Below are 19329 nucleotides of genomic sequence, written 5' to 3' on the forward strand. Positions count from 1 at the left end.
CAGCCTACCTGGGGAACTCATATTTGGGTTCAAAAGAGAATTAGATAAATTCCTGGAGAATAGGTCCATCAATGGCTATTAGCCAAGATGGTCAGTGATGCAACCCCGTGCTCTGGGCGTCCATAAACCTCTGATTGCCAGAAGCTGGGACTGGACGACAGGGATGGATCACTCGATAAATTGTTCTTGTTCTGCTGGATGACAGGATACTGAGCTAGCTGGACGATTGGTCTGACCCAGAAAGGCCATTCTTATTTTCTTAAATGTTGCACTGGGAAAACAACAACACAGGGTACAGAATTTTCCAAGATAACTAACCACTTTTGAAAATACTGTCAATACTCCCTCCAAATCCTTTTGATGAAATTTTGCAATCTGGTGGCAGCCAGCCAGACCTACAGTGACAATTTCCTCTGTTGTTGCACACCTGAAATAAAAGGGGGAAAATGCTGTTTAATTACTTATTATACTTTGTAGTTGGAAGTCTCAAAATATGAGGAAATCCCATTATACATGCTTTCAGGAAACAGTTTCTCTTAGAGATCTCTCTTCTTTATAACCACATTCTCAGTTCTTAAAAACTAACCAGTCTGTTTCAGAAAATACATCAAATGTAAAGTACCACAGACTATTGTCTATAAAGAAAACCATGAATACGACTCTAAGTATCAGGAAAAACCAAACCAATCAGCCATGGCACGAAGACTTTGCATGCCAAGTGTCAGCCTAAAGTAGCTTTTTCAGTTGACGATTTATAAGAAAAATATCTGCAAATCCAAAATATTATTAATCCAAACAGTATTATTATAATAATGTTGCTGTTACTTACTCCATGGTCATTGCATTTTTTCTTTACATCACAATTATATTTCAGGACAGCAGCATCTCCACATTTCTGGTTCATACAAATCTAAAACCCAAACATAAATACAGTTCAAGGTCAACAGAAAGCATAGAAAAAAAATTCTCTAGGTTTAAGGGTCTTTTTCAGGCTGTTTAAGAGCAGAAAGCTGTTTACCAGATCCTATTTTACCTCAAAATATTTGGAAATAGTTCTTGGTTAGTTTAGAGTAAACCAGGGGACAAAACAGTTAATTTTATAACTCAGTAAGCCAGTGCAGCTCATCACTGCTCCAATATTAGTAGCAACTTCTAAAAAAAGTGTATGTTTACATGGAAAACATTTACATTGCTAACCGTTTAAAAAAAAAAGATTTGTTACCTTTTGCTTACCACAGAGAGTACCATCCTTCACCAACATTGGATCCCTCACTCGAGGCCCCTTCATATAATCTAAAGTTATGCATAAGGAATTCTGCACCCTAGCATAAATGACAGCAGCCTTTTCCTTAATGAATGGTCTATGACTTGGATATTGACAAACTAACTTCCCACACTGGAGATCTCTACAAACATATGAGAAGAAAATTAAAACTACATATTTGGCATTTGACAGTTCAAAATATTAGATATTAAAGCATACCATAATTTCTGTGAGAAGGGATAACTATACTCTGTACAGAGGTTTGCTTTGGTTCCTTGATGCAAAACACCAAGCAAAACACCAAGCTTGAATGGATTCTCCAGGAGAATCCACCTCAAGCTTGGTAAGTTATTTCAATGGCTAATTACCCTTACTGTTAAAAATGTGTGCCATATTTCCAGTCAGAATTTGGCTATTCAACTTCCAGCTATTGGATTTTGTTACACCTTTGTGTGCTAGATTGAAGAGCCTATTATTAAATTTGCATTCCCCATGTATTACTTAAAGAAGTACTGCTACGACATATATAAAACACAGGCAAAGAGACTGTTGCACATGTGAAATATTCCATGCACAGTAAAAAAAGGGGTTTTAAAAAATTAGTGTCTAGGTTCCTCCTCCATGTGAAGCACTTTCCCAAAGCATCCCGATACTGTGGCAAAACCAGAGGGACACCTGAGAGAACACTTCTTCCCACATAATACGACAATGATAGCTGATATTTTCTTGCCAGAAGTCTCTAGATTTACATATCACTGACTGAGGACAGGCTGTTCTTACTAGAGGGACCACAATGCTGGAATTTGTTTCCTGTGTTGGCCCAATGAAGCGTGAATTTTACTCCTGAGGGCATTCTGCGCAAAAAAATTAAAAATTCTGCGCAAAAAAAAAAGCCATGCACAATATTTTAAAATTCTGCAAATTTTATTTGTCAAATAAATATGGAGGCTCTGGCATGGCACTGGGGAGCATAGGCCACTGGCAGCACAAAGGTGGGAGATCACTGTGCAGCCCCCCCGGGACATGGACTCAGCAGTGAGGCTGCACCCAACCCTGACACAGCACAAAGACCAGGCTTTCCCCAGAGCCCTGCCCTTCCATGTGGGCAGGCAGGCTCAACAAGGCAGGATTCAAGTGTGGAGGGGCTTAGCGTGGGGGGACCCAGGTGTGGTTTGAGAGGGTTCTGCATTGGGCAATCTGGGTGTGGGTGGCTCAGTGTGGGGAGGATCTGGATGCACAGGGGCTTCTTGGGGGGTTCTGGGTGCAGTGGTAATGGGACTCTGGCAGGGGGTCCAGATGAAGGTGGTTGGAGCTCAGCGGGGAGGGGGTCTGGGGGGGGAGATTGAGCCTGGTAGGGGAGGCTCAGTGAGGGGGTCCAGATGACTTGTCAGGGTGGTGCAGGGGAAGTGAAGCTCATCAGAGTGAGTTCTGAGTGCAGGGGGGTGAGGCTTGGCAGGAGGGTCTGGCTGCATGGGGGCTGGGCAGATGGGAGAGCAGCTTCCTGTACAGGGATCCCTCCCCCTGCAATTAAGGAGCTATGGGTGCAGGAAGTGGTGGTGGTGGGGGAGGAATTTGCAGAGTTTCCTGCAGCTGGGGGAGAAATCTGGGGGTGGGTCTGGCCTGGGTCCAGATCGTGCAGGGGAAGAGGAAGTCTCATCCTCACTAGCCCAGCCGGAACTAGCAGCGGAGCATGGTGCAGGGTAGGAGCCACCAGCCAGGTCTTCCCCAGCCCCACAGTGAAATACCTCTCAACCAGTTCCCTGGGCACCCTGAAACATACAGCTGGGGAGGGTTGCATGACCACTCTTTTTTGCTCCCTTTGCTTCCCCATCAGAAAGTCATTTTTCTGCTGGGAAGCAAATCTGCAGGGGACATTAATTCTATGCATGCGCAGTGGCGCACAATTTCCCCAGGAGTAGAATTTGCTAGTCTTGACTCTTCAGGGTATGCTGCAAAGTCCACCAATCTACTCAGACTTCTGCTTGAAATAAAGTGGTTATGTTTGCAAGGACTCTCTGGGTCACTGGTTAGGAATGACATTTTTCGCTGAAGAGGCGCTTCAGGTAGGAGAGAGGCTCCTGCAATAGAACCTGAAGCAGAGGGATTGAAGTGCATGGTGTGTCCTCCTTTCAGTGCTGAGAGAACCAAATGGGGAAAAAGCCTGTAGGAGCTGTAGCCTATGGTGGGCAGAGAAACTGTTTTGGTTTGATACTTTGCCTGAGTTTTCTGCTAAAGAATAAAGCTGTGCCCTGAAAAAAAAACATGGGCATGGCAGTGAACTCTTTCTGAGCTGGGAAAACAGGCCAGCAGCTGTTTACATATAGTAAAAGTTCAGAAACAAACCGGATAAAAATTTTCAAAATCCAAGTTACTTTCAACACAATCAGCCAAGATGCCATGCTTCATCTTGTACTTCTCCCTATAGGGAGACATTTCTATTTCTCAAAACATACTTCCATTCGCAAGCCTGGTAACCGTCCTGATTGAAGCCGCAGTGTCCCATCCTATCCTTTTGACCATTAATTTCTTCATAACATGCGAGAGAGCCACTTTTTGAAGCTGCAAATACAATAACATTGATTAGACTTCGTCATAGACTTATAGAAGTCAGAGTTGGAAAATGCTTTGCTGGAACACCTAGCACATGCCAGTGCAGAATTGTTCTCTGCACTGTCGAGTCGAGTTTGCAGGTCATAGACACAGGGCTGCTTCAAGCCAAACTCGGGCTTCCTTCACAGCTATTCAGTCATGGCCTCCTCCTAGAACAAGTGGGTGACCGTCTCTTTTTCATAAGTCCCAAAATGCTCTGCCAAGGCTGACTTCAAGACACAGGCAGAACAGGCAGTTGCGTAGAGCAGCAAAAATTAGTGGCAGAAAAAAGTACAGTATTTATTTATTTGGGTGACTATAGATTGGTAGAAGTATCTATTCACCTAGATCAGCAGAACCTCAAGCCAGTCCAGTGCTCTACTATAGGAAGGTATGTGTCTCAGGTGTGGTACTGAGAGTGTTTGACAACCATTGGAAATGTGTCAAAAATGTGTGTAAGTTGTTTCTGGAGTTAAAGGAATAGGTATGGAGATTTCCTATTAAACAGAAGATATGGAGAATGTGGGTGTAAGATAACACACTTAAGGCCACTAGAAACTCTGGTCAGTCACATATATAATAGGAAATGTTCTAATTTACAGGCTAACCTGGAGTATCCTCAGCAAGTTTCTGAAGCTAAATTAGCTTCACAGGGATTTAACCAGGCCTTCATGTGGAACCTGTGATGTGTTCCAGTTAGGGACAAGGAAAGGGCTCCAGTCGTTATCACAAGAGTTGGCATGAAGCAGCTTTTATTCCATACAACAGGAGTAAATAACCTGTCCCTGATGGAGCAGGGGGCCTTGCAGCTGCAGGTTGACAGCATTTTATGAACCAGATCAGCCTGGACAAGGATGGCAAAGAACCATCAGATCATCTCATTAGGGTTACTAATATAATAATGTTTACAACAACTGCTATAGTTATGCTTGCAAAACACTTTGCATGATAGCCTTAATGTGTGATATGCATCTTTCTAATTTTCATAAAATGTGTGTGTAAGATAACACACTTAAGGCCACTAGAAACTCTGTTCAGTCACATACATAATAGGAAATGTTCTAATTTACAGGCTAACCTGAAGCTAAATTAGCTTCAGAGTGAATTAACCAGGCCTTCTAATTGTTCCAAACCAACCAAAGCAACTTAAATGATTTTAGAAAGTCTATGATATGGTTAAAAAAAACAAAAACTCTTCATACCAAAATACCACTGCCATTATCTCCTCTCTACTCCCCCCAACCAAAATGCCATCTGGACTTAGGGGAATGTGCAGGCTGCTAGGATACAGGTAGTCATGAGTTCTAGTCTCACCCTTTACACTGACTGGTCTTAATAAATCTCTGCACTACATACATGTATTTTATGTAGGAAGCTTCACAGCACCACCAGCGGTATAAAATATAGTTATCCATATTTTACCCATGTAGTCACTGAACCATAAAAAGGTTAAGGGAAATACTCAAAGTTACCTAGAAAGTTTGTGGCTGAGCTGTGAACAAAACCCAGATCTTTGATGCAATAAACCCAAGTCTTATCCAACAGACCACAGAGCGTCCAGGCAAGTTGCCTCAAGTATCTGTGCCTAATTATGTCATTTGTGACAAATAATAATTATCCACCTTCATAAGGCAGAAACACTGAAGACAGCAGTCTCTAGAATTAGATTTTGGAAACAAATAACTATCATTATTACCTTGACCAAAGAGTTTTTTACACTGTTTATCAGCAGTTTGGCACACTCCTTTGAAACAATAGGCTGTGTTCTGGTTGCATGGGTGTCCATCCATGACCCAGAAGTCAGGTGTACAGTGTGCAGAGGAACCATTGCAATACTCTATTAGATCACACTCATCTTCGCTAGTGCTTCGACATAATGTACCATTTCGCACAAACTAGTAGGAAAAAAACAGAAATAGGAGGCCTGTGCATGACATATAGAAAGGTTATAACTAGAGCTGTGTGGAGGACAGAAATTTGCAAAGGATTTCAAGATTTTCATACCTATCTTCTGATTAGGAACAACACCCCTACACTTCAAATTTCTCTATGAAAGAAAATCGCATGGGGAAAATCATTTAAAGTTGATTTAAATGTTTCATTTTGATTTCACAATTTTTATTTTAATATTATATCATATAATATCAAATAAAAATATTAAAGACAAAATTGAAATTATATTGTCAGAATTCTTTTCCCTTGTTTTCTTTTTAAATTTAGACAAAATTTACATGATTTTGCAAAGCATTTAGACTTTGACAGAACTGCACTCTCTGGTTGAAAATGGTTTCACTGACATTTTTCCAATCAGCTCTAATTATAACTACTAAGGAACAGAATTTATGCGAATCACAATATTTGATATTTATACTGATTAGTCAACATAACAAGAAAACCTAACAACTAGAAACACTTTTTTTAAATATAAAAAAGCTAAAAGTCTTTCAGCTTTTTGTTTTTAAAAACAAGTTTTTGCTTTGATGACTTGAGTAACAAAAAGCTGATCCCATGAAACAAAGTGAAGATCAGCTCCCTTTTTGGTCATTTGAGTCATTGGCCTCTGCTTAACTCCTATGGCATGTGCACGCTCAGACAGAGTATTAAGTACATGTTTATACAACTGCTTCCATCAGGTCTCATTTACAATATTGCCTTGAATTATCAATATCATTTTGACAATATTTTAGGTAACTCGATATGTCAACAGTGACTTGTTCTCTGGTTCTTTCTGTATATAAGTATAGAAAGCAATAATATATAGTATGCACAGTTTGCTCCAATCCTAAATACTGAACTGGATTATTCACATACTTAAAAGTTAAGCATTAAGTATCTGCAGTATCGGGGCTATTGTTAGATATGTGGGTTATAGTTAGAAAATGTGTTAGGTTCTGATCACTCAGAATGTATAGCTTACCCTACATTTCCAACAACAATCTCCAGTGATACATTTGATGTCTCGTCTAAATTTACAGGTGCGTTGGCAACACGGATCCCATAGACATTCCTGAAAAACAAACAATAGAAACATTATAGATTTTAGAATATACCACATTTTAATCCTGGCAAAAGAGACCAGTTTGGTGGCCCTGGAAACTGAAGTCTCTCCCCTCCCGCCCCCCCAAGGAAAGAAGTTAATTAAAAGTCCCTTTCTGACAGGAGGCGTTTCAAAAACATTCTCAAGGGGGCGGTTTGGAGGAAGTTCCCAAAGCCTCGGCTCACGGCTTACTGAATAATGCCAAGGACCCAGGTATCTGAAGTCACTAAGCTTCTGGAAGTATCAGTAGTAGTAGCAGTTCCAAAGGTTGCATGCGGTGGAAGTTGACACTTTAACATCTGCACTTGAGGCCACAGTGATATTTTAATCCCTGTACTGAAGCATGCAACATGGAAAGCGCTGATGCGTTCATCTATCTAGACTACAAACAGAGTTCAAACAGCCACAGCGAACCAGACGTTATTTGACAAATAGGTCTTGCCACCTCCTCTATGAAATCCAGGTCTCAATTATGAACGCAAAAATATCACTGCACTGAGACAAAGTTCAGGATTTATCAAATCTGTGTACTACCTGTATTGCTATATAGGTCAGAAACCTGGAGCCTCTTGCAGGCAGACTTGGAGCAGCTAGAGGCATTCCATATGTGCTGTCTGAGCCAAATCTGAGTACAAAGTGGTTTGACTTTGTGCGAAATGTCACAATCTGACAGAGATTCGACCTTCCTTCAATAGCTCATTATATTCAAAAGCAACATTGCATGCTCTTCAGCCAAGACATCAGAATGAACAAAAACACCCCAGCACAGCATGCTCTCAAACTCTCCATTGATACATGAAGGGGTGTACATCCTGAGCTACCCGGCGCCATCCATGAGGCCACCCCAGAAATTCATGGATTCGCATTACTGAGCCAGATCTGGGAACTTCATTATACAATGCCTGGTGCGATGCTATCAACCATGATCAGTCTGGCTGGTGCAACAGTCCTCCACATACTGTATGTGTTTGACCATCATGGTGAAGCTCACTCCTTCCAGTTCTCCCATCTCCCAGCCTGTAGTGGTTGACAAACAGCCTGATTCTTCACCCAAAGTCTCTTCTTCTAGGGACCCCAAAATGGAGTGGTAGGCAGAATAGCTCATCTTCTCTTTATTCAATACACCAATTAGGCCTAGTTTCTGACACTCCAATTTTTGTTCGTTACTTTCTGGTTCCACACTTCTCATTTGCCAGACATGATCTTAACACAGTCCTTTAATAGGCTTTTTTGTTTGGACTAATTTAGTCATTCTGTCTCCTTTTACATATTTTTCCAACAATATTTTGTTATAGGCATTATTACATTTTATGAACTTTCACTTCTCACAGCTGAGTCCACAAATAAGGTAAATTTTAATTTGTAGGCCCAATTATTACAACACCTCCTGCATAACACAGGTTATAGAAATTCCCAATATATTTCCTGTTTGAACTACAGCAAACCTTTTAGAAAAGCATCCAATATTGATTTTTAAATGGACAGTGATAAGAGAATCCACCATCATTTTTGGTAAGTTATTCTGTAGCAAGGTCGAGACTCACCGGTGTGGTGTCTCCTGATGGTCGCCCTGGGAATTAGCTCTTCTCCAGCCTTGGAGCGCCCTCTGCCAGCCGGTGGCTCACCTGCTTCTGGTCTCCGTGTCCCTCCCATACCCTGGTGCCCCTTTACCATGGGGTTCTGCCCCAGCAGTACCCCCACACTCTGGGTCTCCCCTCCCAGGGGAACCCCCAACCATCTGAGCCCACCTTGCCTCAGTGGCTACTGCCAGTCGTCATCTAGCCCCTGTTCTCTGGGGCAGGCTGCAGTCTGTAATGGCCGCTCATCACTGGCAAGGGGGTAGGACCAGCTGCCTCTGCCTATCCCTGGGCTACACCTCTGTAACCCCAGTCCCTGCTTAGGCCTTAACCAAGGCCTCACCCTGGAGCTCCCCAGCTCCTCTTGCCTTTCCCCAGCACTGCTCTGCTCTGCATCAGGTACCCTGTGCTCCCAGGCAGCTAGGTCCTTCTCCCTCCAAGGCTGGAGAGAGACTGTGACCCAGCTCCTCCCTTAGGCCGTCTTATACTCCCAGCCTGGCCCTGATTGGCTGCCTCAACCCTGCACTTAATTGGCTCCCCGGGGCAGCCCTTTCCCAGGACTGTTTTTAACCCCTGCCCCACGGGAGAGGGGTGACCGCCCCTGTACATATTCCAATGGTTAATTATCCTCTTTGTTTAAAATATGCACCTTATTTCCAATCTGAATTTATCTGGCTCCAACTTCCAGCCATTGTCTTCCAGACTGAAGAGCCCATTATTAAATATTTGTTACCCATGTGGGTACTTATAGGCTGTGATCAAGTCACCCTTGAACCTTCTCTTTGTTAAGCTAAATAGATGGAGTTCCTTGAGACTATCGCTATAAGGCATGTTTTTCAATCCTTTAATCATTCTCTTGGCTCTTCTCTGAACACTCTCCAATTCTCAACATCCTTCTTGAATTGTGAACACCAGAACTAGATACAGTATTCCAGTAGTGGTCACACCAGGACTAAATACAAAGGTAAAACAACCTCTCTGCTTCTACTCGAGATTCCCATTTATGCATTCAACTACTACATTAGCCCTTTTGGCCACAGCATCGCACTGGGAGTTCATGTTCAGCTGATTATTCACAAAGCCCCCCAATCATTTTCAGAATCACTGCTTTCCAGGGTAGAGTCCCCTATACTATAAGTATGGCTTACACATTCTTTGTTCCTTGATGTATACATTTACATCTGGCAGTATTAAAATACATATTGTTTGCTTGCACCCAGTTTACCAAGCAATTTCAGCTACACTGGTTTAAGTTCTGGTGAAGTTAGGAGGCACTTATAATAGAATCATGCAGTAGCTCCAACCTTAACTACAGAGAGGCTACTGTCTCTGAAATAAGCAGAAAGTCACTACACTGTTTTAAAACTTTAGTACTGGAGAACATTTGCTGACCTACCAGTATCAAACCAAATACTATTAGAATATAAAAACGGTTATGGTTGTTACACATATAACATACCTAATACAAAAACACAAAAGCAAGGAAATTAAAAGTCAAGTCACCTTACAGTACATATCCTCTACTCTTCTACCCACAGGCACACATTTTATCTTCATCACAACAGCCATACACCACAGATCATGAATCGCATCCTTAACTCTATCTCCTCAACCTCCCCTTCTGTGCACATCCTTTTACGGAACGTCCCCATCCCAATGCTATTAGTTGTGAATGTCTAATATAGTATATTTTTGTGTTTGGAAGGAGTAGATTAGTAATGGAAGGCTGTCATCCCCAGAAGGGGCAGATAACATTGTGGTAGATGGTCTCTGCTGTATACTAATTGTAGTAGAGTCAAGGTGTGTGCTTGTAGAGGGAGGAATGTTTTGTTGGGAGGGAGGTTGGTGAAGGGTGTGATAGAAAGCCAGCATGTAGTGTTCTTAACTGTTTTCACAATGAATTTTTTTGTATATATTCATTTCGTAGGGCTTTTATGGGGCTTGATCCTGAAAGGTGCTGAGCTCTCTGATCTGAGCCAACAAAGTACTTAACCAAGTGTTTAACTTTAATTACATGAGTAGTTTCATTGACTTTTTCATATTTTTAAAGTTAAGCACATGCTTAAATGCTTCCCTGGATTGGACCTAGAGTACACAGTACCTTGTAGATACATTGAGATTGACACTTGTCTTAACATTTCAGAGAGGAGACAGATGAGTGAAGGAAAGGTATGCCTGGAGGGGTGGTTCCTGGAGCTGTGCGACAGAAGTATAGCTGCCAAAGGAAAAGGTTTTATCCGTCAGAAGCTGCACATAAAACATACTTAGATATGGGATAAAATATGGCATAAAAGCGTAGTTAATGATGGCGGTTTTATCTGTCAGCTACCTGTTGGTGAATAAACTGTCAGTTAAAACAAATAACATCTGTTGCACGAGCTTCCTTCAAGTTTATCAATTTTGAAGATGTCACTTAACAATCAAAAAGGCAGAATGCCATGGACAAATTTTAACAACAGTAATTTCAAATGCTTTCTATTATAAATTTAAAAAATCAAATAAAGCTACATTTGAAATTCAAAGAGAAATTTCATATTGAACGTCTATCTACATTTAGAGAAAAACAGAAATTTATGTTCCATTTTAAAGCCCATTTCAGAACACAACCCTGACTATGAGGCTGAGAAAAAGCACCTCCATAGCATTTCCAAGTTGAATGTTTTTTCTCAAGGGCTCCAGGTGGCCTTTCATCCAGAGGTCTTGTTAGCACTTCTTGGACCCATAAGGTATCTCTTATTTTTTTAATTTTCTCTTCCGTCTCAAGGTATGGAACTGTGAATTATTTATTCATATTAAATTTCAGGAATTTATTTCCTAACCTTTCGTGTGCCACAGTCACAGTCCTCTCCTTCCTCCACTATTTTGTTGCCACAGACGGGAGCCCTATAAGATGCATTCAAATACGGTTTGTTCAAAAGGCATTCTCCTTCTCCACTTGCAATGAAACTTTGAAAGTCTCCTATACTGCAGTTGCTAAAGGTCTTTGTCCCACTGGAATGTCTAAAACATAAAGTACAATATCATCATTAAAGTATTCTCCATGCTTTGTAAAATATATATCCTTTCATGCCACTGAAATACTTTAATAAAACAAAAATGACTTTGGTTGCAAAATTAAGGATTTTTAAAAATATGTCAACTGTTTGCCTTGTGGGTGAATGTGGCTATTAACCTGGCACCTTAAGTGCATTCACTTGCCTTCAACATTCTTCTTGGCTGAAATAAATTAAATAGAACTGGCAACCTCAAATTAAAATAATTTCTCCAAATTGGAGGCCTCTGACCCAGCATGTCTGCCTCAATGAAGGAATAAATATAATTTTTTAAAATATCTTTGCAAGTTTGTGCTAGAATGGTGTTTGGGTCCCAGACAGACTGCATGCTGCAGCCAACTGAGGGCAAGAAGAAGGCATAACATGCAATGGAGGATGCCCTCGTTAAATTAGGAAAACACAAGCAGAACAGCAAAACCTTTCTAAACTGTCATTGTCTCAGTCTCTCCACTAAAGATACTGCAGGCCATACCTTTTCTGTCTCTTCCAGAACACTTGTTTATTCTCCTCAGTGAAAACTTGACAGCAATTGAGGTTAGTTTAATAGTAATCAATCTAGCAGCTACAATTAGGAAACCTATAATATAAATACCAGATTTTTTTTCTTTCCTGTCATCAGCGGTTATATTGAATTGAGTGTAGTACCACCTACAAGCCCACTGAGAGAAGTCTGGAGCCCCAGTATATCATGTTTGCTGTGGCCCCATCCCCTCCCATTTCACCCCAGTTCCAGACATTCCAGTTACAAACATTGGGGGGTGGGGCCGAGCTTATGGGGCTGGTACAATTGTCTCCCCTTTCCCTCCTCTTGTCATCACAGACAATAAAGCATCTCACAAGAAGACGGAACTCTCAGTAAATTTAATTTTAATGACACATTACATTATACTAATATTAGAAACATTTAGGCCCTTGAGTAATTTTACATAGTAGAACTAGTCAAGTGAGTAAAGTTACTTACATCCATAAGAGTTTGCATGATTGGTCCCATAGTGAGTACACATCTGTACATAACATAAACTGGAAAGCTTAAAAAAAGGGTGGAGAAAATGGAGAAGTGTGGACTAGTTTTAAACTAAGAGTGATTGAACATTTGAAATTTGATAATAAAAGACCTTATGATCTCTGAAGGTCCAAGTTAGGGCTTTTCCTGTATTCAGTGGCACATAATGAATTAGTGTATTTAATTTCAAGACTGTAGCTCAGCGGGAACATAGACATTAAAAGTCACATAGTTATCAACAACTGCTTAGATAGAGAAATAGGACTTAAAAGATGAGGGTAGGAGACAGATTTTGTTCTTAAGTGAAAAGCGAAATATTTCCTGTAACTGTTAATCTCTGAAAGTACTATTTATTTATTTTAGATTTTTACATCAAATTAGTGTTCATGGCAAGTACCTGACTGACAGGCAGCCTCAGATTGAATTACTCCCTTTATGCACATGACAAGCAGCAACAGTGCAAGTTTTCCTGCACTCTGTCACTAATCTGCTTTAAATCTTGTGGGCCATCGCGGGGATGAGAAAGTAAGTCAGTCTGTCGGCTCCTCTGCAGAGATTCCCAGCTGATGACATTTGTGTTGGGATAGTTTGGTTATATGGAAACATACCAACAAAGAGGAGGACTGTGACCTATACCTATATCTATCTAGATATGACCTATATCTATATCTAACACGGCAATCACTCTGAAACCTAATTCTATCTAGATATCCATCCATCCATCTATAGGTCACAGTCCTATTCTTTGTTGATATGTTTCCATATATCCAAACTATCCCAACACACATAGGCATACACACAGACAACTTCTAGCTACTAATGAACTGGGATGGACTTAAAACAGTGATATAGAGGTACAAAAGTCTACATATATCCTAATATGGCATTATTTAGAATGATAGCACTTGTATGCATATTAAAATGGTTCTAAATATAATAAATAATGCAATGCTATGTGAGGTACATAAATTAATAATAATTAAAAAAAAACTTACACTGCTGTGGTGTGCATTATGCAGGTGTATCCTGAACACTGACAATCCCTAGAATCATCATATGCTATTCCCAGACTAAGCCCGAGCAGCTGTGCAATGATGACTGAAAATGTCTCCAGTGTTATTGTTCTTTGATACTAATATAATAAGAAAGAAAGTGCTAAAAGTTCATTCAACTGTGGAAACAAACTGTGATAAAAATCTAAATTTTTTGTTTTCTGCCCTGCCTAACATACACAAAGATATCTGCACTAGACATAATATATGAACGGAACGCATACTCCATTGTAAGGAAACTGCTCTGTCCACTTCCAGGACTAGAAGGAAGTTACAAAGAACATGTGTAATCCTGAATTCAAACACTCATTAACGTACTTTTTCTCCAGAGGCCGAATCCTCTGTGCAGTGCCTAGTCTAAGTAGACAAGTTGAGTGCAGAGTAGAAGTGCAGGGGCAAGAATCTTTCCATCTGATCCTATGGAGTGGCTACCGAGCCCAGTGGCTCAAATAATCTGTGATGCCTTTTTGGAGCCACCACCCAGAGCAGAAAACCAGAGGACCCCAGACAAGGATATCCTTTGGCTCCATTTCTATTTCATCATCCCCTGCATGCTGCTCCACAGCATGTGAGACAAGGCTCCTCTTCTCATGGTGTTTAACTTCTGAATGGCCCTGCTAAATTCTGTGTTCCCCCTGCACAGCATAGCTGCATTGATTCTGTTGCCAGGGGACTCTTCTTAGTTGTAGAGGTGGGTGCAAGATTTGCCCCTACAAGCAAAGGTCAGAACTGTAAGTAACCAATACAGTATATTACTTGTACAGGTAAGTAAATTCTATTATATCATACCAGAGCAACCCCTCCAGAATAGTTTCTCAGACACAGCTTTCCTGCAAAAGATGCCCCTACATAATTTGGTTGGTCCCTGTAACTAAAGCACAAAAAAGATTCTTGATCATAAATATATTCTTTCTAAAAACAATGACAGTCTAAAAGATTTCTAGTGCATCTTCTTTAATAATAAAGTAATGTTCTTCTTACACAAATAAATATGCTATGTCATGTGGCCGTAGAATAAGATGGATATTTTTCCACTGTAAAAACCTTTGTAATAATTCATCAGCTTCCCCTGTTATAGGAATTTTGTTACTATCTGCCCAGAACTCCAATGAAGACAGCACAATTGTCATATTAAGAGAGGTAAACATCTGAAAATGTAACAGAGGAAATACAAGATCAGTTACATTATATGCACTGTAGTACTGGAAGATCTATAAGCAATGGCCATGAGTGTAACAAACTATGGATTGGACTGTCACAGAGTGTATAGCCACAGATGTCCCCACAATAAAATGTTGTAATCTATGTTAAGGAAAACACAGTACTGAAAGATCCTAAAATCCAACATCTTAGTCCATATCAATCCTTTTCAACCTAGTCAATCAAAATAAATTCTCAGTTAGTGCATCACAACTGTCAGTTCTTTTTATTAGAGAGACAAGGTGAGTGAGGTAATATCTTTTATTGGACCAACTTCTGCTGGTGAGAGAGACAAGCTTTCAAGCTTACAAAGAGCTTTTCTTCAATTCTGTGTGAGCTCAAGAAGCTTGTCTCTCTCACCAACAGAAGCTGGTCCAATAAAGGATATTACCTCACCCACCTTGTCTCTCTAATATCCTGGGACCAACACAGTTACAATGATGCATACAGTTCTTCTTATGACCAAGTTAACTTAAAATAACTAAGATTATGTCTACACTGAAAAAAAAAAAACAACAGGTGCATTCTTAACTCGGGTTAGTTAACTCAGGCTAAAATACCAATGCAGACACAGCAATTTGGCTTTCAACTGAGGTTAGCAGTCTGAGTTCAACCCCAGATCACCCTATACACTTTAAATTGCACTGCTAACCCACGTAAAAAGTCGAGTTTGGAAAATTGCCCATCTGGGGAATCCTCGTGCCAAGATTGAGGCTCATCATCCTACCAATACTGTATACACTACAAACATAACCTAAGGAAGTTTAAGACAGAAAAAGATTCACGGATATCATAACAACAGTAACAAGTGCCCACAATGAAGGTAGTCAGAGTAATTTTACAATAAAAAAATTCTAAAGGGGGACACATTGCAGGTCCCTTTATTTTCAGATGGCTCAGAGTACCTGGCGTCTCTGATGTCTCTCAGGGGTGAATGAGCTAATCCTGGTGATGAGGAATATAAAATGGTTTTTAATCTAATTGCTGCAGACTGAGTATCCTGAGGGTGAAAACTGGTATTAAATAATCACCAGAGAATAATATCATCTATAAAATATTTGGACTTCATGAGGTAATAATATTTTCTTCTCCTACTGCATCTTTCATCCAAGGTTCTCAGAGCATTATAAGTCTCACATAACCCTTGTGATGTAGGACACAGATAAGTATTATATTGAATTTACAGAAGAAAAAGACACAGAAATGTGAGGTGACTTAGCAAAGTCACACAGCAGGTCGGTGACAGAACCAGGAATAGAACCCAGGAGTCCTGATCCCAGCCCCCTGCTCTACCTGCTAGGCTATGACTACCAGCAAACTGACTCAGAACAGCCACATTTCCCATATGAATATTGAACAGAAAAAGACAGTAACTTACACTATTGACAAAGCCAATAAGCTGGACTATTTTCTCCGTTACAACATCCTTGTCTGAACCCATATAGTCATACTGAAAAATAACACAACTTTTTAGATTACAACAACATATCACTGCTGTGCAATGTTTCTTTGAATGTAACATTTCCCTTAGGAACTGATGCAGTGTCCAAATGAGTTCTTTCTATTTGTGCCATTTCCAGATTGTGGTACCTGCCTTAAAATATTCTCTCCCAGTTCTCAGAGAAACTTTATCTGTTTTTCTTCATGTCATATCCTCCCAGATCATTTGGTAGAATGGACAAAGCAGCCATCATAAGAACATGAGAATGGTCATAATGTGTCAGGCCAATGGTCCAGCTGGTCCATTATCTTGTATTTCAACAGTGACCAGTGCCAGATGCTTCAGAGGGAATGAACAGAACAGAGCAATTTATCGAGTGATCCATCCCCTGTCATCCAGTCCCAGCTTCTGGCAATCTGAGGTTTATGGACATCCGGAGCATGGGGTTGTGTCAGTGACCATCTGGACTAATTGATGGACCTATCCTCCAGGAACTTACCTAATTCTTTTTTTTTACCAAGTTATACTTTTGGCCTTCACAACATCCCTTCACAATGAGTTCCACAAATTAACTGTGCATTGTGTGAAGTACTTCTTTACATTTGTTTTAAATAGACTGCCTAATCATTTCATTTCATTCAAGCCTGTGTTCTTGTGTTATGGAAGGAGTAAATAACACTTCTTTATTCACTTTCTCCAGATCATTCATGATTTTATTGATCTCTATTATATCTCCCCTCAGTTTTCTCTTTGCCAAGCTGAAGAGTTCCAGTCTTTTTAATCTCTCGCATATGGAAGCTGTTCCATACCCCTAATCATTTTTGTTGCCCTTCTCTGTACTTTTCCCAATTCTAATATATCTTTTTTGAGACAGGGCGAGCAGAACTGCACACAGTATTACAGGTGTGGGCATACCATGGATTTATATAATGGCATTATGATTTTTTCTGTCTTATTGTCCCTTTTCTAATGTTTCCTAACATTCTGTTAGCTTTTTTGACTGCTGCTGCACATTTAGCAGATGTTATCAGACCACTATCCACAAGGACTCCAAGTTCTCTTTCTTGAGTGATAACAGCTAATTTAGATGCCATCATATTGTATGTGTAGTTGGGATTATGTTTTCCAATGTGCATTACTTTGTATTTATCAGCACTGAATATCTTCTGCCATTTTGTTGCCCAGCCTCCCAGTTTTGAGAGATCCATTTGTAACTCTTCACAGTCAGCTTTGGACTTAACTATCTCGAGTAATTTAATATAGTCTGCAAACTTTGCCACCTCACTATTTACCCCTTTTTCCAGACCATTTATAAATATGCTGAACAGCACTGTTCCCAGCACAGATCCTTGGAGGAGCGTACTATTTACCTCTCTCCACTGTGAAAACTGACCATTTGTTCCTACCTATGTTTTCTATCTTTTAACCAGTTACTGATCCATGAGAGGACCCTCTTATCCCATCACTGCCTACTTTGCTTAAGAGCCTTTGGTGAGAGACCTTGTCAAAGACTTTCTGAAATCTGGATCACCCATGTCCACATGCATTTTGACTCCCTCAAAAAATTCTGATAGATTGATGAGGCATGATTTCCCTTTACAAAAGCAGTGTTGACTCTTCCCCAACGTATTGTGTTCATCTATGTGTCTAATAATTCTGTTCTTAACAATACTTTCAGCCAGTTTGCCTCATACTGAAGTTAGGCAATTACAGGCCAGTAAGCCTATCTGTGAGTCATCTGGTACAGAAGCAGATTTAAACAATAGGTTACATACCACACTTAGTAATTCTGCAATTTCATATATGAGTTCCTTCAAAACTCTTGGGTGAATATCATCTGGCCCTGGTGACTTATTACTGTTTAATTTATCAATTTGTTCCCAAACCTCCTCTATTTGTCCCCTAAAAGGAATGGCTCAGATGTGGGAATCTCCCTCACATCCTCTGCGGTGAAGACCGATGTAAAGAATCGATTTAGCTTCTCTGCAACGGCCTTGTCTTCCTTGAGTGCTCCGTTAGCACCTCAATCATCCAGTGGCCCCACGGATTACTGAGCAGGCTTCCTGCTTCTGATGTACTTGAAAAAAAATTGCTGTTAGTTTCTCTGTCTTTTGCTAGTTGCTCTTCAAATTCTTTTTTGGCCTGCTAATTATATTTTTACACTTGACCTGCCAGAGTTTATGTTCTTTTCTATTTTCCTCTGTAGGATTTGATTTCCGGTTTTTGAAAGATGACTTTTTGTCTGTAACTGCCTGTCTCTGTGGATAGACTGAGCCCAGCTCCCCTGGACTTCAGCCGGTGAGCCCAATCCAGCTAGTTAAAGAGGGCTGGGCTACACCTCGGCCTGTAAAGGGCTGCTATGCTAATAGGCACCTGGAAGGAGGAAGGACTGAAACAGGCTGAGCCCTGGGGAGGAAAAGCCACACTGGAGTGGGAGAGGTCAGAGGCTCAGAGAAGCAGCCCTGCAGCTGCTGCTCCTCAAGAGGAGCAGAGCTGACTGAGGCTGGGAGGCTACCAGGAGCTGGAGTGCCAGAGACCCCTGGGAAGGGTGGCCCTGAAGCCTGGGGCCAAGGATGGAGTTAAGACTATTTTCTGTTTGCTTGATAACCTCTGTTTAAAGAAAGAAATCTCCTTGAAAACACTGGGTATGGCAGCACATGCTTTAGAAGTGGGGAGAAGCAATGGCCCCGGTGACCTGGCATCTCTTACTCTGTTGTTTAGCCATGGTGGTATTTTTTGGTCCTCTTACAGATTTTTTTTTTTTAATTTGGGGTATACACAGAGTTTGAGCCTCTGTTGTGGTGTTTCATCCTCATAGGGGGGAAAACACCAAAGAAACCCACCACAGTAATATTTAACTTCTAAAACGGGAACTACACAATTGTTCTCTAAAGCATGGCGATGCCATTAAAAGTTTGTTGCTGGGGTTAAAAGTACTGCGGCATTGTGGTGGAGGAGATGACATACACACCCGGCCACAAGCCAAGCAAGTGTTAAGGAACTCCTGTGGTCATAATCAACCCCAACCTGTTGCACCTGTGAGGCTGGTCAGGCCTGGAGACAAGCCCTTGAAAGCCTTGCAGTGGCACTCAGAAGCAAGTAGACCCTGGCTC

General features: G+C 40.8%; 1 protein-coding gene across 1 annotated transcript in view; it reads right to left on the minus strand.

Annotated features, from left to right (window-relative positions):
* The window catches only part of LOC140903508 (disintegrin and metalloproteinase domain-containing protein 18-like), a 41656-nt gene that overhangs the window by 12382 nt on the left and 9945 nt on the right, over positions 1-19329 (minus strand). The window contains exons 8-18 of the mRNA XM_073324869.1: positions 16154-16225; positions 14557-14723; positions 14365-14446; positions 13519-13655; positions 11287-11467; positions 6771-6860; positions 5550-5748; positions 3718-3823; positions 1223-1406; positions 830-910; positions 319-427 (exon numbers count right to left, since the gene is read on the minus strand). Coding sequence (XP_073180970.1) covers positions 319-427; positions 830-910; positions 1223-1406; positions 3718-3823; positions 5550-5748; positions 6771-6860; positions 11287-11467; positions 13519-13655; positions 14365-14446; positions 14557-14723; positions 16154-16225 — 1408 coding nt within the window. The remainder of the gene's footprint in view (positions 1-318; positions 428-829; positions 911-1222; positions 1407-3717; positions 3824-5549; positions 5749-6770; positions 6861-11286; positions 11468-13518; positions 13656-14364; positions 14447-14556; positions 14724-16153; positions 16226-19329) is intronic.

This window comes from Lepidochelys kempii, chromosome 26 (genome assembly GCF_965140265.1).
Source record: "Lepidochelys kempii isolate rLepKem1 chromosome 26, rLepKem1.hap2, whole genome shotgun sequence".
NCBI lineage: Eukaryota > Metazoa > Chordata > Testudines > Cheloniidae > Lepidochelys > Lepidochelys kempii.